General features: G+C 38.4%; 1 protein-coding gene across 6 annotated transcripts in view; it reads right to left on the bottom strand.

Moving 5' to 3' along the window:
- Nucleotides 1–947: 947 nt before the first annotated feature.
- The window catches only part of DOT2 (SART-1 family), a 34875-nt gene continuing 10908 nt past the window's right edge, over nt 948–24914 (bottom strand). For all 6 annotated transcript variants that reach the window (XM_010258057.2, XM_010258059.3, XM_010258054.2 and 3 more), the window contains 4 exons: nt 15095–15456; nt 14247–14467; nt 7279–7363; nt 948–1236 (listed from right to left, as the gene is read on the bottom strand). In XM_010258057.2, the coding sequence (XP_010256359.1) occupies nt 1162–1236; nt 7279–7363; nt 14247–14467; nt 15095–15456 (743 nt within the window). In that variant the 3' untranslated portion in view covers nt 948–1161. The remainder of the gene's footprint in view (nt 1237–7278; nt 7364–14246; nt 14468–15094; nt 15457–24914) is intronic.

Raw genomic sequence — 24914 nt, 5'->3', positions numbered from 1 at the left:
ATCTCATCACAGGTTCAACTTTACCAAACAAAGAAACTTATGGGATGAGCCCTAATGAAAATAAAGAGTTACAAGACAGGTTATGGAGTAATTGGAGAAGGGATTGATTTGTGAAATAATGAGTCCATGTGCAGTAGTGTCAGCTCTTCTAACACCAAAAAAAGGATGGAATCTGGTGTATAAGCATAGATAGCAGACATCAACAAGACCATATGAATGGTTAGTCATGCCTTTTGAAAGACTACTTTGATGACATAGTATATATCGATGAAGAGCAAATATATTAAGCAACTTAGGCGAGTTTTGCAAGTGTCAAGCAGAAGAGAAACTATATGCAAATCTAAAGAAATGTGAGTTTGTGAGCGATAGATTGATATTCCTTGGCTACGTTGTATCTACAGAAGGAATTAAGGTGGATCCTACAAAAATTGAAACAATCATAAGCTAACCCTTCGTAGAACAACCATGATTTAAAGAGTTTCCATGGTTTAACGACATTTTTCCATAGATTCATACAAAACTTCAGCTCACTCATAGCACCTGTGATTGATTGTTTAATAGGTGAAACATTTAAGTGGACCGAAAAAGCTGAGAAGTGTTTCCAACTTATGAAGACTAAAATGACATGGAGATTTTATCAAACAAGATGCATACTTGTTTTGTAGCAATCAATTATGTATCCCAAGATATTCACTTCGACAAGCCATAATTGTGTAACTACATGGAGGGGCCTTTGTAGACACTTTTGCTCGTGATTCTTGAGTTTGGTCGAAGCAAGTTTCTATTGACCAAAGAAGCAAAAGGATGTCCCTAAATATGTAGAATGTTATAGGACTTGCCAGTTCTAGAAGCACCTTGGGAGGATGTACCAATGGATTTGTATTGGGACTACCAGTGACAACAAATTTTATGAAATTTTAACTAATGACTCTAATTTATACACGACATTCGAACCAACTTCAATATACAATGATATACATTTGAATTGAATGGGGCGGTGTATTAACCACTACTGAAAAGCAGTGTAGTCATAAAAACAAAATAATGAAGTGGATCCATATAAAAAAATTAATCAAAAAGTCCACTTTGGTCTAATAAATCATCTTCAAAGATGATAGTCAGACCCTATATGTCTAGAATTCTTCCAAGTTGAAACATTGTTCAGGTCTTTGACTTCTTTGGAGGCCCCATGTTGCTAGGCTCTGCTTTGCGCTTAATCCCCAAGAAATGCTCAACCTGAAACAGAGTAACGGTTAATATTTATCCAGTTAAGATTTAATCCTTGGATGGAAAATAGTCATGTAACAGAACCACAATAGAATTCGAAGAAAATATTATGTAGAGGATGCCGCTACCATTTTACTTGACACCAGGTATTAACTTTTCTACCGAAATTAACTCAACACCAGCATAATGTAAAATAGGACACGTTTGACTTGATCTATTTGAACTGGTTTTCAAATGTAATAATAAGTAGGTAAAGAATTACAACTAAAATTATATCTCATTATCCCTCCCCCCTTATTCCCCAAACTTCTGTTTCATTATTTTACACTTTGTACTACAGAGTAAGGAGAAACCTCAACTGCTACCAACATGAAGACCACCCTGTATCACAAACAGTTGGCCACTGGAATTGATGGTCTTAAAAACCCCTTTTAAACGGCCACATCAGTTTAGCCCCATCAATGAGAACTGGACCACTATCGCCACCTCGGAGACATGTGACATCCATCACCAGCAACGAAGAAAGCAATAATCGCATCTCAATTAACTAAGTTGATCCAACCATACAAGTTGCACTACATATCTGCCCCCATCCCCACTTCTTACTGACTCTTTTTTTTTCGATCAATAACAGAGAATTTTATTGATAAGATGGAAAAGCTGAATTACAAGGAAGGAGCTAAAAAATCTTAACTCCCAAATACCCTATAAACTCGAATTCATGAAACAATTACAAAACAGCCCAAAGCATTGAGCTTCTGTTCACCCCTTGCCTAGCTAGATCATCTGCCAGTGCATTAGCGCTTCTCACTATCCATGTACAGTGGATTTCAATATCCTTGGTGAGCCACTTGAATTTCCTCTTTTCGTTGCTGTATTTCCAGAGTGAAGAGCTATCCTCTTTTAGCCAATTTACTACAATTTCTGAATCACCTTCTATGATCAATTTTTTAAAGTTCATTTCCTTGGCCCTTTGAATCCCTTCAAGAGCTCCTAGGATCTCAGCCCTCAAGGAGTGTCCCACCCCAATTGGACCAGAGTACATAGCTAGCAGGTTTCCATTTTCATCCCTTATGACTCCCCCAACTCCAAAGGGCCCTGGATTACCCATGCTGCTGTCATCAAAATTCAATTTGGTAAACCCCTGAGGTGGAGGTGTCCAGCAGGAATTTGAGGTCTTCTTGATTGAGCCTAACTTCACAATCTCCTTCACTTTCTGTCCATCTCATCAACTGAGAACACTGCAAACAACTCCAAGGTTTTTAACCAGTGAATCACCCTAATGTGGATAGTTTTCATCCACATTAGGGCCCTGGATTACCCATGCTGCTGTCATCAAAATTCAATTTGGTAAACCCCTGAGGTGGAGGTGTCCAGCAGGAATTTGAGGTCTTCTTGATTGAGCCTAACTTCACAATCTCCTTCCACTTTCTGTCCATCTCATCAACTGAGAACACTGCAAACAACTCCAAGGTTTTTAACCAGTGAATCACCCTAATGTGGATAGTTTCCAGAATTACTTCCAAGCTTCTCTCTTTATCAGAAAATACCCTTAAATTTCTCTCCTCCCAGATAGTCCAGCACACTGCAGCTCTACCACATCTCCACATGACTTTGGCCCTTTTGTTTGACCAGTTAGGCATGGAAGTAAATAGGCTTTGCACATAAGGGGGAGTCCACCTGCAACCAAACAGAGAAGTAAACCATTCCCAAATGACTTTAGCAAACTGGCAAGAAATTAATAAGTGATATCCGGACTCACCATCAGATTTACAAAGAACACACTAGTGAGGAGACAAGCAGCTATTGGGCCTTTTTCTTTGAAGTAGATCCCCTGTATTAACTCTTTCCAAGAAGGCTTTCCAACAGAAGCACCCAACCTTTGGAGGAATAGGTCGACACCACACTTCTTTAACAGGAAAAGACAGTCCAAAAGGAGAAGGGGATAAAAGGGCCTTGAAGAAAGAGGCACAGGAATAAGAACTCGAGGGAGTGAGCGTCCAAATTCTACTATCTGACTTCGAAGGCTCAAAGAAGACCCCTTCAAGAATGGATAATAAGGCTGAAATATAGGCTAACTTTGTGTCCCTGACATCTCTTCTCAAGTTCAAATTCCAGCCGAACCTAGAAGGTGAATTAGAAGGAACAAGAAAGGAGGAGATTGGCTCATTTTTAAGGGTAGAGATAGCGAAGAGGCCTAGAAATTGATTTTTCAAAGAGGAGTTCCCAACCCACACATGTTCCCAGAATTTAATGAGGTTACCTGAGTGTAAGTCATACCTGACCCATGGATAAAACAAGGGCAAGATGGCTTGAATAGCTTTCCAAGGAGAAGCTCTTGTAGTCCTTGCTAAGATCCCAGAGTCCCATCCATTGCCTGCCAACCCATGTATACTTCCCACTATCTTAACCCCCAGTCTTTCTTTCTTCAATGAGAATCTCTTCTTACCGACTCTCAGATGACTAAAGGTAAATTACAAGGACCCCCACCCCCCACCCCCAGTGGAGGAGTGCACAGCTGCTTTCACTATTTTTACCCTTTCCATCATCATTCTGTCAAAAAAGTTGACTACACATGCTCATGAGAGCATCAGGTGTATTGTCAAACATTTCCAAAATCCTAAAAAAGATATTTCTAGTCGCAATATTCAAGCTGAATATCTGTTATGGTTTCAAGTAATCTAGACCATAAAAGAGCTATAGCAAATGATATATACTAAAGGGCTAATGAGATGGAAGTAGTTTTTAATTGGATCCCCCACCCACTGTTAATTCTATTATGCTAACTCTCTAGCTTGACAAGATCTAAGCAGATAGCACCTAGTTTGGGATTAAAAAAAAAAGAAAAAGAAAAAAATTAAAGAAAATCCTTTAGATTAATGTTGCTCTTGTTCAAAGGAATTTGAAAGTGGAGCGATTCATCAAGTTTGCATAGTTGCTTCAATGGGAAGGAATCTGAGGATCAAAGTGAAGGGCTTTCTGTTCAAGGAAGTAAGATTTAAGGGTTATGGCTCTCAAAAGATTATGGAGTGGAGGATGATTTCTATTTAGTTAGTAGGAGATGCAATAATTTGGTTCAAAAATTGCATGGATGGGGTATTTACTAGAAGGTGCGAGAATGGAAGGACTCAACAGATATGGAAGGTAGGATTGGGATTCTGCCCAAGACAGCTTCTTCGAGGGAAGGTCATCCTCCTAAGAAAGAGAAGGGGAAGAAGGGAATAATTTCAAGGAGAAAATGGTTCTCTTTCATTACTGAGAGGTGGGATTAATAATAGATCCATTACATATCCTAATGGACTGTCAGAATAACAACCAAAATATTCAAAAACTGCAGCTGCCTCAGGTTCGCACAACATGTGGGTTGGATAGACCTATGCATCTCACGTGGCTTGAAAATGTAAACCTTCTTGATGAAGAGTTTCAACATGTGATCAAATTTTCACTGGTCCACTAGTTGGCTTGATCGAGCTGGAGGAGGCATGTGTGGGTTCTAACAGTCCCTCTTTCCTCAAGAAGTGTGAGAACTGCTGTTGGAGCTGAAGGTATGGTTCCAATGTTGCACCTTCAGTCGGTAAATTAGTCCATTCAACTTTTGCTTCCTGAATTATCTTGTTACCAGTCTGACCCATCTGAAATCTGTAATCCGTAGGGGCTCTATCTGCAGCTGGCCTTCTTCAAGAGGGAAACATGGAAAACAGGGTGAAGCTTTAATTAAGGCAGCAACCCCAACCAATAAGCTACTGTTACAATTTTTCCAGGATGGGAAATGGACCATAATATCTTGGAACTAGCTTCGAGCTCTCTTGGACAGAGAAGATTACCTGTAGGGTCAAAATTTCAGATAGATTGTATCTCCAACCTACAATTCAACTGGAAAGTGCTTTCTATCATAGAAATGCTTCAGTTTCTGTGGGGCTTGCTGGGGGTTATATTTAGTAACTTCAGGATCTCACCTCTAGTCATCAACTGTTCTTCAACCATGGCTACAGCTACTGCTCCCTTTTCGTATGGTAAGATTTAAGGAGGGTCTCGCCATGTAGAGCTTTAAAAATGCCCAGGGTAACTTGGTCTATTGGAATGGCTTCTCTCCAGCAAAGCAATGGATATAAGTCTCTAAGCAGTTATTCACGACCTTGGCCTGCCCGTCATTCTAAGGGTGATAGCTGGAAGAGAGATGGACTCGGTGCTAGGCCCACCCAAACTGAGGAGGCATTAAAATGTTATGGGCTCACTATTCTAATAGACCCAACCAAGCGAGGTTGTGCCCTCATGTGACTCCTTATAAAATGCCACACCCACCTGTGACCGGTTCAACCAACTTGAGCCTCAGTTCATTTTGAGATCTACAATTCGCCCCCCCTATTTGCTAACTTCAAGAGCCATGGCATTAGTCGTGGCAATATTACCAATGACCACTTGTGCAAAAGTTCTACTACACACTAGGGGTTCCTTGTTCTCTATGCCTTTGAGCTTCCAACTGCCCCACATCTTTTTGGCTTCCCAGTGAATGTTGGCCCTTTTTGGAGCAACTCCAATTAGCATTTGAATCTTCCAATCTCATTATACCACATAGAGCTTCTTCTTCAATCTTCTCACCCCCTCCATTCTAGCCTCCTTCCACAAGCTTGTTTCAACGGAGGAAGCCAGCCATACTGACACAAAAAAACCCACCACTCTTTATCTCCCCAAAAAGCTCCACACGGTTGCCCTCCACACATCAGTGCTATTGACCCTACTACTTGCTTCCAAAGATGAAATGGCAAGCCTAATTACGCACCACCACCCCCATCTTCAACAAAAAACTCCTTGGAGCAACGAAGTGGACCACTTGAAGATTGTAAAGGATCTAGCCTCAATCTGAAAGTTGGCAGCCAAATTGTCTCCTTTGTTTTCCTTTAAGTCTAACAAAGCTTTGCATTTGTCAAAGGGAGTTACAATGAACACTCCTTTTAGCTTTAATTTCAAAATCAACAAAATCAGCAACCCTCCACCAGTCAATAAACCTGGTTCTTTGCCTGGATTATAAACCTGCTACCCCACTCTTTTCTCCTAGAGAGACCCACCAACCTTCACTATCCATTTGATTTTGCCAAAACCGCAGGCTCCTATTCCAGGGCTTCTGGCTTACTGAAACTATTATTAAACCTTTCCTCCCTTGTCGGGATCTCCAATTTAGCTGTTACCTCAAGGTGCAAGAACTCCTTAAACAGACTAATAACATCTTCCAGCCTTGACCTTGTCTTCCTTCCGGGAAACAAACTAGCTGTTTCCTTCCCCTACCAAAAAAAATCAATCAAAGAAAAATAGGATCCCTTAACATTCCTCTTGCATTCGACTATATATTTCTTACCTTCTTCAGATCCAAACTCATGCCAGTTTATTTGCCTTTTGAGCATGCTCCTGCCATAAAGTTCCTAAGCCATTCAACTACTTCTAAATCTGCCAACAGAAGCATAGCCTTCCTTGCTTCCCTCACCTTCAAGCCCAGATTTCCTCTGACTCTTGTTTCTTCAAACAGGAAATCCTTAGTTTCAACCATCAAAGCCCTCCTCCAACAACCTGCCTCCACGAACCTTCCATCCATCTTCAAGCATGTGTTGCTTCCACCTTGATGTCATTCTGAGCTCACCCTTTACTACCATAAAACCAACTAACCTGCCTTTTCTAGATACATATTCATTCTTTTCTTGGACTGCCTACAAGAAGTTCATAGAAACACTAAAACCAGTTCCTAAGCTCCATATCAACAAACACAACCTCCCTCTTAACCGTCTCTATTACTGCATAATCTAATATTATTAGCTAGGTTGGTTAGTCATTAGTCCAGTTACAGAGATTTTGCATTTGCTTTCAAGAATCCTACAAAAAGAAAAGAATATTTACAGGCAAAGTTTATAGTGTCTCTAAGTTAAACAACTGATAATCTCCCTTTTGTTAAACTGTATTTAAGAAGGTGGATCTTTGGTTCAAATCTAATATATCCACTAAAATACATGGGTATCAGGCCCACAGGAAAAGAATAAACACAAATAATAATAGTTAACCAACCTTTTTATCACCAAGCATGGGTGTCAAGCCCCCAGGAATGTCCTTCTCAACAGTAGCAAAACCACTTCTAGGATCACTGGTTTGCCTGGGAATAAATAACATAAGTGAATGTTAGTAGTGTACCAAAACATATAAAACTAGCCCTTAATAAATTAACCATAAATGCAACTGTTAAAGAAATAAATATGGATGTCACGAGGGGTCCCAGCTTTTCAGAAAGTACCTAGCAGTCATCTACAGAGAAAGTACACTGGATCTATTTAAAATGAAATGCCAGGGTGGAAGGCGTAGAATGGCCAAGAAATGTGAGGAAAATGTAAGCTGGTTAGAAACGAATTTTGACAAAGAGTAGATTAGACAGGTGGTCTTCTCAATGAATAGATCAAAGGTTCCTAGTCCAAATAGCTTTACCATGGCCTTTTACCAGGATTGTTGGGATGTGGTGAAAGAAGGTTTATTTGAGGTTTTTAGGGAGTCTGTAGATAAACATATAGTAAGCCCTGGAATCACTGTCACTTTCTTAGCCTTAGTTCCTAAGAAGAATGATGCAAGACACCCTAAAGATTTTAGGCCTAATAGTTTGGTGACAAGTATCTATAAAATTCTGGCTAAGGTGTTTTCTTTAACAATTAAGGCAGTGTTTCCCTCCCTAATCACTCAAGCTCAAGGAGACTTTGCGCAAGGGAGACAAATAACTAATCAGATCCTAATAGCCAATCAATATGTGGAGGAAATGAGGAGGTCCAGCCAACAAGGTTTTGTTTAAAAATTGGATTTAGAGAAGGCTTATGACTTGGTGGACTGGATCTTCCTGCTAGAGGTTCTTAGGAGTTATTGTTTTGGTGAGAAATGGTAAAATTGGGTGAGGGTTTGTATCAGTTCCTGTCACTTTTCAGTATTGGCTAATGGTATGGTTAAGGACCTCTTTCTAGCTTGTAGAGGCCTAAGGCAAGGTGACCCTCTCTCCCCCTTTCTTTTTACCCTTGTAGCAGATATCTTTAGTAGGTTAATCTCAAAGGCCGATAGGGAAGAGGTAATAAGAGGCTCAAAGATAGGTAGGAATAGAGTCCTGGTGACCCATCTCCAATATATTGATGACATCATTATCTTGAGTGAAGGGAGTGATCTAAGGAAGGTGAGGAATCTTGAAGGCTTAATAAGTTACTTTGAGAGTGTGACCACCAATTTGAAAAACTTGGATAAGAGCTGTGTGATGGGTATAATATGGATGAAAGAGTTATTAAGTCTGTGGTAGAGTGCTTAAAATGTCCAGTTGTTTCTTGGCCTTCGTCCTATCTAGGTCTCCCTCTAGGTGCTAACACAAAGGAGAACCACTTTTGGACTCCAATCCTGGAATAGTTTGGAAAAAGGCTAGTCTTGTGGAAAAAGAATTATATTTCTCTAGTGGTAGAGAACCTTGTTAGGAGCCACTCTAGCCAACTTGCCAATTTATTACCTCTATGTTTAGGATCCCCTCTAGGGAGGCAGAGAAGTTGGAGAAATTAATTTTCTTTGGGAGACAGGGGACAAGGAAGAAGGTGGAGAAAAAGGATCACTTAATAAGATTGGAGGTAGTGTTGGGGATAAGAAATTTTGGTTGTGGAGATGGCCTTTGGAAAAAGAAAAGTTGTGGAATGAGGTGATTGCTAGTATTCACCTTGCTTAAAAAATGGTTGGGATGTTGGTGTACCATGTCAAGCTACCTAGGATACTCCCTAGAAAGCAATTCACAATATCCTTCCTCAATTTCTTAACTTTGCTAAGTATAATATTTTCTCTAGGAATTTTATTTCTTTTCAGGATGATGTTTGGGTGGGTAATTCAGCTCTCAAGGACCTTTTTTTCCCTATTTTTACTCTATCTCCTTGTTTAAGCATGAGGTTGGAACCTCATGCTTAAACAAGAGGATTTAAGGGATGATGAACTTGGTTGTGTTTTGGACCTCCTTGTTCTTGGTATTGTGTGCTTGGAACCTCTAAATCCGGATAAGAGGGTTTTGTCCTCCCATCCAAAAGGTTCCTTCACTTGTGTTTTGTTGGGAAGTATTTTATGGAAAAACCAATACTTTGGACTATTTGCAGAAGAAAGGGCCCTTTTATGTGACTGTCCTCTAATTGGTGTACTTTTTACAAAGCTAGTGGTCAAGATTGCTTCCACTTACTAATTTCCTGCTCATTCGTTGTAGCTATTTGGGATTGAATATTTGCCTTGTTTTGGGTGCAGGTGGAACCTACCTACAAAAGTAAGTCTTCTATTTGATCTATTAATTTTTGTGTTGCCCACAAAAAGAGGGAGAATTATGTGGAAATGTATTAGTGAAGCTGCAATATTGATCAATTTGGGAACAAAGGAATGCAAGAGTTTTCCAAGAAAAAGAATGAATCCTCCTAAATGTCAAGGAATGCATATAGACAAGGGCAATTCATTGGTTGAGAACCCTGGAATCTTTCCATTTGTTTTCCTTTGATGATCTTTGGAGGATTGGTTAGCTATGGAAAATAGCTCTTCCAGGAAGGAAAGGGTTACTATAGTGTGGACTCCTCCTGAAGGTTGTGTAAAGTTGAATTTTAATGGAAGTAGCCAAGGAAACTCTGGCCCCTCTGGTATAGGAGGGGTGCTGAGAGATAAGATAAGGACAGCAACATTTTAGCCTTATACTTTGGTCCAGTCCGAATAGGAGACTCTAACGAGACTAAGTTACTAGCAGCTTTACAAGGTATTTAGATTGCAGATCACCAGGGTGGAGAATCTACTAATTGAAGGAGACTCAAAAGTTGTTGTGGGTTGGTTAACAGATTCAAACTCAGTCATTAGGTGTTATAGGGGCATCCTAAAGAAAGCTAGCTGGCTAACAAGGAATATGAATCTTAGCCTACATTGGATGGGCAGATTAGAAAATGCTTTGGCTGATGCCAAACAATATGCTATTAGGAACCATCAGTACTGGGCTACTTTGTAATGTTCTTCTTCTAGTGCTTTGATGTATCTTCACAGTTTAAGGGAGTTCGCACCATGTGCCTCTCTTTGGGTTTCTTGTAACAGTTCTCATCTTTTGATAATAAAATTATATTTCAATTATCAAAAAAATCATTCAATTAATACTATATGTACTAGCATTTACCGCAACCATCTTTTTAATCAGCATTTACCACAACCATCTTACATACATTTCATCCATTTGAACAACAATTAAAGGAAAAAGGGATGGGGAAAAAGTGAATGGTCTAAGTAAAATCAACTACCACAGCTAGCACCAACCATCAGTCAATTTTTTTTTAGGGTAAAAGACTTAAGTATACCCTGAGTTTTCATTAATTGACTTAAAGATACCTCGTAAACCCACTCCACTAGACTTAAAATATACCCTCCATCAATAAAATGTCTTGTAAATTCATTTAAATCCTATTCAGCCCTTTAACAGATGAACCTTGTTGTTTGTTCACCTATTCTATTATTTGAATTATAACAAGGATGGCCTTCACTGTTTTATTTGAAAAATTACTGATTTACCGGTCAACAATTGCCAGGAAAATACATATTACACAATGGTACAAATATATGCTTAAATGTTAACCAATGCATATCCATTGTATTTTATAGTATCAGTTGGAGGAACAAGTCTCTCTGCATAAGCAATTCCATTGTTCTTACATCTGTGACTGCTCTTTAAGCATTTCTTACACAGTTCTTCTATCTTTGTATTTGTATAACCGATATCTACAGTTGTTACAACATCCAACATCAGAATCTGTATGGACAAAATTCAACTTGAACTGGGTTGGGCTCATCAATCAATCTCAAGATCCATATTAAAGCCTCACTTACCATTCTCACTAATGGTTGGAGGGGAAAAGTGATATCCTGTGCTATCATCTTTCGTATTTGGATTTATAATCTTTTTGGTTCTTTTTGAAAATTTGAAAGGAAATGAAGGATAAAAGACTCACAAGGTATCTTTAAGTCCTTTTAAAAAACTCAGGATATGTTTTAAGTCAATTAATGAAAACTCAGGGCATGCTTAAGTTTTTTACCCTTTTTTAAAATGTCTAAATATTTCTTAACTTCCAAGACATATATCCATTTCCATGAAGACCTACATGAAATACTGAATATATCACAACATGTTCTCACGTGCAATAAAATCTTCTATATTGTTCTCCAGAAAAAAAAAAAAAAAAAAAAAAAAAAAAAAATCTTCATATTGCTCACAAGTTTTAGTGTGTTAATTATAAGAAGTATAAGATTTTTAATTTACATGTACAAATATATCATCCAAATAATTTTTAACAAGATTCTTTTCTTTTCAAATTCATTACATTTTCAAGTTCATCATTACAGTTGACTTTTGTAAATACATATTAAAAAAAGGATGAATATTTAATATCATTTAAAACTGGAACAAATTAAGTAAAATAGATTTTTTCTTACTAGGAGAACAAAAAAAATGATGTGCAGAGATTGCAATCTTATTCCGGGCAAAAGCATAACCACACAACATATGTTAATAGTGGTAGAAGTGCATATTAAAAAATGGAGAAGAATTAGAGTAGAAAATAGATGCCCAATAATTAGGTGGGAAAATCTGAGGAGAAAAACTAGTACAATTTAGAGACAAACTGGTAACTGAGGAAAATGGAATTTAGATGAAGAGACGAATGATATGTGGCTTGAAATAGCCAACTATATAAAAAAGTTGCAAAGGATGTTTTACAAGAATCTAATGAAAAATGGAAAAGTGATAAAGAAACTAGGTGATGAAACGAAGATGTTCAACTCGTGCCTCTCCAAGGGCTGCTTGTATGTGCTAATATTTCTAATTTAATAAAAGGATTTAATTATTTATCAAAACAATATAATCAAAAGTAAAACGAGCATGCTATAAAAATTAGCAAGAGACTAAAAATGTTAAAAACCCAAAGAAATATAAAACCATAAGAAAGGAAGCAAAAGAATAAAGTGAAGTTGAATTTTAAGACATATAATGAACTATATCATAAATTAGGCCCTAGAGAGGAAGAGAATGAAACTTATAAGCTGGCAAAAATGAGAGGAAAAAATGCAGAAATTTAAAACAAGTTAGATGCACTGAAGAGGAAGATCAAGGAGTCTTTGAAAGATATCAAGAAATTAAGGAAAGATGGAAAAAACTATTTTGAAAATTACTGTATAAAGAACATGTAGGGGGTGTCAGTTGAGGGATTAGTAACTCCAATGGTACTAAAAATAGCATATATTTGTAAATTTTTTTATCAGCCATATATCTTTGTAAAATTAGAATTACCTACATGAAGGAGACAGTAACGAAGATGAAGAAGAGAAAGGTGTTAGAAAATTTATCAAAAAAAAAAAAAGAGAAAGGTGTTAGAAACTTATGATGTCCCAATAGAAGTGTGGAAAGGGATGAAAGAGATAATATTTATCAAAAAAAAAATGTGAAAGAGATAGGCTTATTATGACCAACTAAAGTACTTAATAAGATAATGAAAATAAAGAAAATGCTGGATGAATGGAGAAAGAGCACTATGGCCCCCATAATTAAAAGCAAGGGCAACATACAAAATTGTAATGACTATCTTGGAATTAAACTCATGAACCACACACTATGAAACTTTAGGAGAGAATAATTGAGTACAGGTTACAACATCAAGCAAATGTATATATTTTTTTATATATGATTGAAAATTTATTCATGATAATCAGAATGAAATTACAATACAGCCTGCCCAAAGGAGAGGCATGAGATGGTACCTCTCCACTACAACAACAAAGTACTACATCAGACTAGGAAATGAAAGTTTACAGAGCTGCCCAGAATAAATGTTCCCTTGATACCCCTTGCTTAGTTAACCCATCCGCTATGGTATTAACTGTTCTACCCACCCACTGATAATTAACAGTCGTGTTCCTTGAAAACCAATTAGCTTTCCTCATAATATCCCTGTTTAGAAGATCAATTTGGGTTTAAACCATGGAGATCAACCATGAAAGCCATCTTCCTATTAAGACAATGGATAGTAAAGTTAAGAAAGAAGAGAGACCATATGGTTTTCATTGATCTAGAGAAAGGATATGATAGAATCCCTAGATAAGTAATATGGTGGGTTTTGAAGAAGAAAGAAGTCTTAAATAGATATGTGGACCAAATTAAAGATATGTATGAGGGTGCAAAAACCATTGCTAGAACTCCTGTGGGAGAGACATCAAATTGTACAATTAGAATGAGTCCTCACCAAGGTTCAGCACTTGGTCCTTTTGTGCTAGTCATAGGTGAATTGATAAAACATATTCAAGAGGAGGTTCCATGGTGCCTGATGTTTGCTGATTATACAGTGATGAAACTAGCAAAAGATAAATACAAAATTAGGTTTATGGACAACTGCATTAGAAACTAGAGGTTTTAAAATAGGATTGACTGCTAAAACCTCCCAGGTTTTCTGACAATAGCTAAAGCCTCCCGAGTTTCATGAGGACAATCTAGTTATGGTTTTTGCGCCATAAGAGGTTTCCTATTGGAGATTACCATAAGTTGAAGAAAAAGACTGGGCCATGTCAAATACTGAGACGGTTTGGGGACAATGCATATGAAATTGAGCTACCAGCTGATTTGTCCATTTCTCTGATTTTTAATGTAGCAAACTTCTTTGATTACCATGGAGATCTAGAACCAGAAAAAATGGTTGAGCAAGGACAAGCACAAAGGGCCAGGAGTTCTAATGAGTTTGAACAAGTAGGGGTGTAGAAGATATTTGAGTCACCAATACTCAAAATGGGGCCTATTTTAGGTTCTTGGTCAAGTGGAAAGGGAAGCCAACTATTGAGACCTCTTGGATTAGTGAAGAAGAGTTTATGAGGCAAGATGGAGACATGTGTAAGAGAAACTATTGAGACCTCTTGCAGACCTTTTAACTTCTATATCTTATAGTAAAATGTTAACATTTATGAAACTAAATGTGTGAAGAGAAACACACCCTGGTTTAACATGGCCACTGAGCACAAGATAAGGTGTCTTAAGTCGAGCTTGAGCTTCCCTCATTCGCTCCATGGACTGTGATGGAGTATCAGAATTCTTCATTTGCTTCAATTTTAATTCCTCTTGGTATTGCTTCATCCGTTTTTCTTGTTTCATTTTGCCAGGTCCTTTCCCATGAAATTTATGAGAAATCACCCGAAAAGCTTCCTTTGGAGTCATCTGAAAAGGATGTAAAAGTTCATTAACAACATAATCCAAACATCAATCATTAAGAAAAGAGAGAATAATCAAGGAAGATGCCTTAATGGATAGACCTATTGCTACCACATTAGTGGTAGTAAATACTATGTAACAGAACTATCACAGTATCACCATTGCATCTTCTAATAAATCTACACAGTTAAAGCACAAGACCCAATGACATGGCTGCAAGCATCCATTTTATAGACTATGTGTGGGCTAATCATCACCTTCATGTTAACTACCAGCTTTTCCTCTTTTAAAACATTGACCTCAAAAATATTGATCAAAAAACATTGACCTCAAAAGGAATTCTTTCTTTCTTGCTTTCTTTCTTTCTTGTCATGAGGTGTGGATGAGGCATACCAGAGGCATACTACTCATGCAAAGGATGTTTGAGGCATAAGCCTTAGATGTATCCACTCCTCCAGCATACAACTCAAGGCTCTGTTTGATCACCTTACCTGGAGGTGCACCTCCAGGCATACGTCTATCACACTTTTAAAACATTGGTGCCATTTATAGACTGCATAAAAATCTTAGGAATCATTCATTATATTTGTATTTAAAATACATCAGTCTAATAAAAAGAGAAGAAAAACTTACAATACGACCAAACTCATCTGTCCTCTCAATACGGATTTCTTTTGGCCCACCATCATCATAGATGCCAACAAGTTTGCTCTTTTTCTTGTCCATGTTTCTACCACCCCAGTCTACAGTCTCCTTAAGTGTTCCTCTCTCCTTAAGCAACTTAAGTGCACCAGATAATCCTTTCCCAATTGCAACCTCATGGATTGTCTCGTCTGGAACAACTTCCTCTTTCTCCTCTTCAACAGGGTGTTCATTTTCATCAATATCATTCACCTCAGTCCAACCACCAGCTTCATCCTTTATTTCCTGATCAGAGGCTTTGGGCACATTATCTTCATCCATAAAAACATCTTCACTCTCAAGCTTACGGGCCTCTGGTAGAGAAAATGCCAAAAGCAATGTTAGATTAAGAAAATGATGAGAATCTGAGAAAACATAAACCCTGAACATTTATAGCATCAAAATTAATTAGTTAAATCGCAATAAAATCCAAAAATGTTAAAAATATTGAAGAGTATCAGCATAATAATAAAGAAAATAGGAAATCCATGCCAACCATGTCTCAAATCCAAATGACAGCATACAAAAGCAAAACCACAGAGGCACAAATGTTGGAAAACATCAACCAAAATCTAACTAGTGGGCCTCAATGATCCAGATTGGACTACAGTAACCATCCAATGTATTACACACACACACATAAATATAGAGTCACATACATTATGTTACAGATTACTTTATTTCAATCATTTCAACAGTGGTGAATTCCATACTCCCAGAATTTATACAAAAACATACAAACACACATATAGTTGCATACATTATATACAAGTAAATATCACCTTCTCAAAGTAAGTGAATGGAGTATTGACTATTGACTCAATTTTTTAAGTGACCAAGTGGCTTGGAGGAGATTCAACATCACTTTAGCTGTTTGTGCCGGTAGTTATACATGCTAAATGAACTTATTCCAAGGGTAGCTGAAGATAAACTGACTGAAGGCTTTGATTTGAGACAACAAGGTTCTTGGACACTCATCTACAGTATGTAGATGACACTTTATTTTTTTTAAGGCTGATGTAAATCAAGTTCTTCTCCATCATCTAAGAGCTGAGTTGAAAACATGTAAGTTTCTTTCAGGTTTAAAAGTGAATCTTTCAAAGAGTTTTTTTCTTTTTTTTGGAATAGTAAATAAGAATTCCATTAGAAATAAAAAGAGAATACAAGAGGGAGTGATAAGTTATCATCCGAGAGAGAGAAAAACAAACTAAAACACAGCTTTCACAAATCAGCAGCAAACTACAAAACACTAGCAAAATAAAGATCAACCAACTCCAGGACCAGATCCTCAGCCAATTCCACATTCGCCCACCTGCATCATGATCAAACAGAACCACTGATCAAAAAAATCAAACAGAACCTAGCGAAATCAGGACCCCCTACAAACTCTTCTTCCTGTCCATCATCATCTTCATCCCACATCTATCCTTCTACAATTACACCTTTCTTTAAACTTTCTTCCTTCTTCCTCTCAAACTCCTCAAAGGATTTCCTAGCAAACTCCTCACCACCCCAGAAGAGCAAACCAAGGCTTTTGCCACAGCTTTCTCAATGGGAATACTTCCAGGTCTTTCCACCCTTTTTTCAAGGCTTTTAACAAGAGTTCTCGTAGTAGAAGCAAATCCACTCTCAATAACTTCTTCTTGCTGAAGAATCCCAAACTGGGTACCTGGATTAGAAACAACTTGAGTGTCCTCAACATCAGCTACTTCGCTTGTCGGCACAACATTCTTCTTTGTAGGACCAGCCCCCACCAACCCAAGTTTCAACCGAGAAAAGCTTTTGGTGACTTAAACAGTATGTGAATATCTTACTCCAGTCACCACAAGATTTTTTTGGAGGTCATCGTTTCAGCAACATCCAAATCTTTCTCAGACTCCCCCCTCCTACCCAAATGTATATAATGATGAAGTTGGGAAACTATCTCAGGATTTGCTTGATTAATGCATGATGTGTTAGATAGCAATATTGGAGAGTTTCCTCTTAAATACTTGAGACTGCCTACTGGTGCAAAAGAATCAGCGATTTCTACTTGGCAACCTATGAAATAATTGATAAAAGATTGGCAATATGGAAAGGTAAACTCTTATCTCTGGAGGGCAAATTACATTGCTTGAGAGTGTACTTGCAAATTTTCAGATTTACTTTCTGTTTTTTCTGAACATGGTCGAAAACATTGACGTCTAAAAAATGAGCTTGAAATTACCTTGTTGAGAGAGGAAATCGGATGGAAGCAAAAATCAATAGAGAGGTGGATCAAGGAAGGGGATGGAAACACAAAATATTTCCATGCTTTAGCTAATGGTAGAAAAAGAAAGAGCTCAATATCATCTTTAGTTGTCAGAAGGGTTGAATTAACAAATCAAGGTGAAACTGCTAAGGCCTTTACAGATCATTTCAGATGAATTTATCGTAGGCCAATCAATGAGAGATGGTCTTTGGATGGGCTTGAATGGGATTGTTTGGAAGAAAATCAAGTGGAGATTTTGGAAAAAAAAAGTTTGAGGTTGAAATTAAGGAAGCAGTGTTCTCCATGAATAGATCTAAGGCCCCTAGGCCTGATGGATTCACAATGGCTTTTTATCAAGATTGTTGGGAGATAATTAAAGATGATCTGATTAAAGTTTTAGGGAGTTCCACAGTAGAGGAGTAATCAGCCTAGGAATGAACACAACCTTCTTAGCCTTGATTCTAAAGAAGAAAGGAATAGCAATCAAATTGGAATTGGAGAAAGCCTATGATTAAGTAGATTGGAATTTCTTGATCAACATTATGAGGAAATGTGGCTTTGGGGATTTACGGTGTAAATGGATCAGAGGTTGCTTAGAAACAAGCCACTTCTCTGTTATAGTCAATGGGTTGGCAATTGATTTCATTGAGAGGCTTAGAGGTCTTAGACTAGGTGATCCTCTCTCTCTCTCTCTCTCTCTCCACTCTGATAGCTGAGGCCTTAAGTAAGTTAATCTCTAAGGCTAACTCTATGAGCTGGTTAAGGGTTCGGTAATTGGAAGAAATAGAGTTCTGGTCTCCCACTTGCAGTTTGCAAATGATATCTTGATTTTTTTGTGATGGGGAAGGCATAGAAGGGGTAGAAAACTTGAAGCCAGTAGTGAAGCTCTTTGAAAGGATCTCCAATTTAAAAATCAATTGGTTTAAAAGTGTATTGGCCGGAATCAACTTGGGGGATGATGCATTGAGATAAATGGTAGATTCTTGGGATGTGTTAAAGCGGATTGGTCTCTGTGTTACTTAGGATTACCCCTTGGTGGCAACCCTAAATCTGTTAGTTTTTGGACCCCAGTAGTGGAGAGATTTGAGAAAAGGCTAGCAAGCTGGAAAATGAATTATATTTCATTGGGAGGGAGAATAACATTGAACAAATCCACTTTAACAAATCTCCCAATGTACTTCATGTCAGTTTTTAGGATGCCCCAAGTAGTAGTGAAAGGGCTTGAAAAGATTATGAGAGGTTTCCTTTGGGAGCTTGGGGAGGGGAAGAAAGAACACTTGATTAACTGAGATAAGGTGGTAAAGTTGAAGGAGGAAGGGGGATTGGGCATTGGAAATGTTAGGTTGAAAACATTGGCGTTATTGAGTAAATGGCTTTGGAGATTCCCTAAAGAAAATGAGAGGATATGGAGTAAAGTTTTCTCAAGTTTCCATGGACTATCAAACAATGGGTGGGATGCAGGCTGCTTGCATAGAGCTACTTTGGCTGCTCCTTGGAAGGCTATCAATGACATTCTTCCTGTGTTCCTCACTCATATAAGGCATGATTGGCTTTGGGTCAGAGAATTAAGTTTCTGGGAGGATATCTGGATAGGGGAATCCCCTTTGTCTGGAGTTTTTCTATCTCTTTTTGAGCTTTCTAGTTTTAAAGGAAAGCCGGTGTGTCATTTTATCAGCCCATCCTCTTCCCAATCAGGCTTGAATTGGAATTTGGGCTTTACTTGAAATCTTAGGGAGTTGGAAATTCCCAGTGTTTATGCTTTGCTTAGCATGTTGAATTCAATGGTCTTAGGGGATGGTGGTTCAAATTCCAGAGTGTGGGCACTTATTCAATCTGGTGTTTATTCTTGCAAATCCTTTTTTAAACTCTCTTGTTGCTACCTCCCATTCTCATTCTTTCCCTGTTAAGGAAGTATGTTCTCGGCCTATCCCTCCAAAAGTCAATGCTCTCTGTTGGTATTGGGAAGTGCTTCGTGGTTCTATTAATACCTGTGATCTGCTCCAGATAAAGAGACCAAACTGGTGCTTGTCCACTAACTGGTGCTCCTTATGTAAGTTGCATGGTGAGACTGCTTTTCACCTTCAAATTTCTTGTCCTTTTGCTATCTCTATTTGGGAGTTCTTTCATCTCTCTTTGGTTGCAGGTGGCACTCCCCTGATAACTTGGAAGGATTATTCAACTCTCATCTTTTTAGTTGCTCTAAAAAAGTGGCAGGATTTTCGAGAGATGCAGACAATTTGGGAAGAAGGGAATTTAAGAATCTTTGAAGACAAAGAAAGGACAAAGGAAGTTAGTGTTAGATATTATAATCTTAAGGGTGTCGCATTGGGTGAAAACCTTAAAGCTTTTTGCAGTCTTTAAAGTTAAGATTGCTCATGGGGATCAATTGCTCACTCATCATCTAGAAGACAAAAAATAATTGAGGTTTGGTCACCTCCATGTGCTGGATGGAAGAAATTAAATTTTGATGGCAAGTGCATGGGCAATCCTGGACCTCCGGGTATTGGTGGGGTAATCAGCATGGAGATGTGGTGAGATCAGAACTGTTGGCAGCTGTTTTTTGGGTGGAGAAAGCTAAAGAATTGGGGATTGACAGATTGATTATTGAAGGTGATTCCTGAATTGTTGTGGACTGGCTGAAAAAGGGGGAAGGGGTAATAATGGCAGTTAAAGAATGAATTCAGAAAGCTGAGAGTTTCTTCAATAAGAAAGCTGGAATGGGAGGATAAAGTAGGGGAATCAGTAGCTGAAATCAAGTCAGTAGCTACCTCTTTCTACAAAAATCTATATAAAGAAAAATGGGACAAGAGACCTTTTCCTCTAGAATTACCCTTCAAAAAGCTGAGTTCAGATCAGAAGATGTTCCTTGAGAGACCTTTTCAGAAGAAGAAATCAAATCAGCAATCTGGAGTCTAGAAGGGGACAAATCGCCTGGGCCGGATGGTTTGTCTAACTTGTTTTATATTTAATGTTGGGATTTCATTAAGTCTGATCTGGTAAAGATATTCCAGGACTTTCACAGAAATGCATCTCTACACAGAAGATTAAAGGTGGTTAATTCGGCTTTATTGAGTAAATGGTGTTGGAGATTTGCTGCAGAAAGATCGTCTTGGTGGAGGTCCCTAATTGCAATAAAATTTGGTGTGGATTGGGGTAATTGGAAGTCTCAGGATGCATACCCGACATGGGGCTGTTCGGCTTGGAAAGGGATTCTAAAATCTCTTCCTGTGATGTATGAGGGAGTGAGGTTTAAGGTGGGAAGTGGGAATAGGCTAAAATTCTGGAAAGATCCCTAGTGCATGGACAGACCTTTAGCTGAGGCATTTCCCCTTCTGTTCCAATGTACAGTTAATCAAGAAATATCAGTGGCAGAGTCTTATTGATTTCTAACAACTCAGTGATCTGGAATCCTCATTTCAGAAGAGAGTTATTTGATTGGGAAATAGAAGGTGTGATGCAGCTTCTGCAGATTTTATAGGAGTAGACGATAGACATTGCAGGTGAAGACGAATGGAGCTGGTCCTGGAGTACGGATGGTTGTTTCTAAGTCAAATTCTGGAAAGATCCCTAGTGCATGGACAGACCTTTAGCTGAGGCATTTCCCCTTCTGTTCCAATGTACAGTTAATCAAGAAATATCAGTGGCAGAGTCTTATTGATTTCTAACAACTCAGTGATCTGGAATCCTCATTTCAGAAGAGAGTTATTTGATTGGGAAATAGAAGGTGTGATGCAGCTTCTGCAGATTTTATAGGAGTAGACGATAGACATTGCAGGTGAAGACGAATGGAGCTGGTCCTGGAGTACGGATGGTTGTTTCTAAGTCAAATTCTGGAAAGATCCCTAGTGCATGGACAGACCTTTAGCTGAGGCATTTCCCCTTCTGTTCCAATGTACAGTTAATCAAGAAATATCAGTGGCAGAGTCTTATTGATTTCTAACAACTCAGTGATCTGGAATCCTCATTTCAGAAGAGAGTTATTTGATTGGGAAATAGAAGGTGTGATGCAGCTTCTGCAGATTTTATAGGAGTAGACGATAGACATTGCAGGTGAAGACGAATGGAGCTGGTCCTGGAGTACGGATGGTTGTTTCTAAGTCAAATTCTGGAAAGATCCCTAGTGCATGGACAGACCTTTAGCTGAGGCATTTCCCCTTCTGTTCCAATGTACAGTTAATCAAGAAATATCAGTGGCAGAGTCTTATTGATTTCTAACAACTCAGTGATCTGGAATCCTCATTTCAGAAGAGAGTTATTTGATTGGGAAATAGAAGGTGTGATGCAGCTTCTGCAGATTTTATAGGAGTAAACGATAGACATTGCAGGTGAAGACGAATGGAGCTGGTCCTGGAGTACGGATGGTTGTTTCTAAGTCAAATTCTGGAAAGATCCCTAGTGCATGGACAGACCTTTAGCTGAGGCATTTCCCCTTCTGTTCCAATGTACAGTTAATCAAGAAATATCAGTGGCAGAGTCTTATTGATTTCTAACAACTCAGTGATCTGGAATCCTCATTTCAGAAGAGAGTTATTTGATTGGGAAATAGAAGGTGTGATGCAGCTTCTGCAGATTTTATAGGAGTAGACGATAGACATTGCACGTGAAGACGAATGGAGCTGGTCCTGGAGTACGGATGGTTGTTTCTAAGTCAAATTCTGGAAAGATCCCTAGTGCATGGACAGACCTTTAGCTGAGGCATTTCCCCTTCTGTTCCAATGTACAGTTAATCAAGAAATATCAGTGGCAGAGTCTTATTGATTTCTAACAACTCAGTGATCTGGAATCCTCATTTCAGAAGAGAGTTATTTGATTGGGAAATAGAAGGTGTGATGCAGCTTCTGCAGATTTTATAGGAGTAGACGATAGACATTGCAGGTGAAGACGAATGGAGCTGGTCCTGGAGTACGGATGGTTGTTTCTAAGTCAAATTCTGGAAAGATCCCTAGTGCATGGACAGACCTTTAGCTGAGGCATTTCCCCTTCTGTTCCAATGTACAGTTAATCAAGAAATATCAGTGGCAGAGTCTTATTGATTTCTAACAACTCAGTGATCTGGAATCCTCATTTCAGAAGAGAGTTATTTGATTGGGAAATAGAAGGTGTGATGCAGCTTCTGCAGATTTTATAGGAGTAGACGATAGACATTGCACGTGAAGACGAATGGAGCTGGTCCTGGAGTACGGATGGTTGTTTCTAAGTCAAATTCTGGAAAGATCCCTAGTGCATGGACAGACCTTTAGCTGAGGCATTTCCCCTTCTGTTCCAATGTACAGTTAATCAAGAAATATCAGTGGCAGAGTCTTATTGATTTCTAACAACTCAGTGATCTGGAATCCTCATTTCAGAAGAGAGTTATTTGATTGGGAAATAGAAGGTGTGATGCAGCTTCTGCAGATTTTATAGGAGTAGACGATAGACATTGCACGTGAAGACGAATGGAGCTGGTCCTGGAGTACGGATGGTTGTTTCTAAGTCAAATCCCTTACTTTGAAGCTTAGTAGTACGGGGGTTACTGAGTTCCCCTACCAGAAAGTATGGAAGTCTTGTGCTCCCTTGAAGTCTATATTCCTTGTATGGACTATGGTGCTGAACAAATGTCTCTCAAGACTCAACCTGGACAGAAGGGGTATTCAGCTCCCTTCTCTGATGTGTGGGTTGTATGGCTTATTGCCTGAGTCCACAGACCATTTGTGCTTACATTGTCCTATCTCTTTGAGAGTCTGGTACCATTTCATAGGTGTGGCTGGTCTTAATGGGTCGTGCCAAATTCAGTGAAAGACCTGCTGCTTTGTTGGAATCTCCAAGGTTTGAAGAGAAAAGCAAGTTTAATTTGGAGAACTATTCCTGCGGCAGTGATGTGGGTAATATGGTCTGAAAGGAATAGAAGAATCTTCAGCAACAAAGCTAAGAGCACTGAGGAGATAGTGCAGCAGGTGGTCAGCAAGCTGATTTCTTGTGTCTGTTACACCTGATTTTAAATAGCTGAATGTTCCTGAATTAGTTAGATCTATATCCATTTGGGATATGTAACAAGTCCTGTAATCTGAGCAGCTACTTGTGGCTTGCTCTTCTATTGTACTGAGTTCTTTCTGATTCAATAAATTTATCACTTTACCTTTCAAAACAAAAAAAGAATGAATTCAGGCATTTCAAGCAGGTTTCTAAAGATATGAAAATCCAAATAAAGTGGATTAGGAGATCTGCAAACAGTATGGCAGATGGGTTAGCTAAACATGGAATTCAGAGACAGTCCATGTTTTGGGCTGTTCTGTAAATATTGATAGTGATTTTGGGCTTGCTCTTTGCCCAGTACTCATTTTTATAATTAATAAATCTTTTCTTGTTGCTGATAAAAAAAATGATTGGATGGATAAGAAGATCTACCTAGTAAAATGGAGTCATATGTGTAGACCAAAGGAGCTTGGAGTTTCAGTCTCAAGGAGAATTAGTGAAATGAACAAATCACTATTAAGGAAGTCTGTGGAGGTTCAGGATTAAAAATGAGGCTTTATGCAGAACAGTTATTGCATCCTAATATGATCTGGTAAGGCTGGGAAGGGACTCTAGGGAAGTTTTACCAGGTAAGTGGTTGCAGTTTGGAAGGAGATTATGCATTTTCAGCAAGTGTTCATTAACTTGGCTGGGTTCAAAGTTGGAGACGGTTCCAGAATTTATTTTTGGGATAAGAGTAGGGCCGGCAGATTGTGCCCTCTGCCCCATGTCTGTACAAGTTAAGAGAAAACAATGTTACTATAAAGGAGTACTTTGAAGACAGAGAAGTGGAAGAATGTTTATTGTCACTTTAAAAACTAGAAAAAGAAATTTTTCCAAATGTTCCAGATGCTACATGGTGGAAGAAAGGTAGGAAGGTAATTTGATAGTAAAGTTTTTTTGAAAACCAATGAAATATTTCTATAACAAATTTATTTGTAACCGGGTGGATATATCTGAAAACAACGGTATTTGGGGTAACATAATAATGCGTAGGGTAGAAGCCTCACTTGGTTTGTTGCTATGACAGGTGTTCTAACCGTAGATCAGCTGAAAAGGAGATTCCAATCCAAGTATAAGCTATTTATGTCACAGCAATGAAGAAGATGCTAATTATATTTTCATCACATGAAGCTACACTAAATTTATTGGAGCTTTTTCTTCTCTTTATTCGAGAGAAACGTTTGGCGACCTGTCAATGCAAAAAACCTTTTTGCTACACGGCCAAGAAAACAGGGATACTATAAAGCTAGAGTATCTGGAGTTGTACTCCTTTTATGGTAGTACAGTGTCTGGAAGGAAAGAAACAATAGAATCTTCAGTAATGTTCAGAAGAATCGAGAAAGAATGTGTTCTTCAACTGGAAGCCTGAAATTGGACTCGGTTCTAGTACATCTAGAATTTGCAGATGTTCAAAGAAATATGTTCAGAGCTTCTTTTTGGGCAACTCTTGAGTTGTAACACAAGTATGTATAGCCGGATCATGATTATTTTTTGTAATGCTCAGGATATTTTATCAGTCTTAAATTATATCTCATCACCTTTACACAA

The sequence above is a fragment of the Nelumbo nucifera genome, chromosome 5 (assembly GCF_055504915.1).
Source record: "Nelumbo nucifera cultivar China Antique chromosome 5, China Antique-T2T, whole genome shotgun sequence".
Taxonomy (NCBI): domain Eukaryota; kingdom Viridiplantae; phylum Streptophyta; class Magnoliopsida; order Proteales; family Nelumbonaceae; genus Nelumbo; species Nelumbo nucifera.
This window is presented reverse-complemented; position numbering and strand designations above follow the sequence as displayed.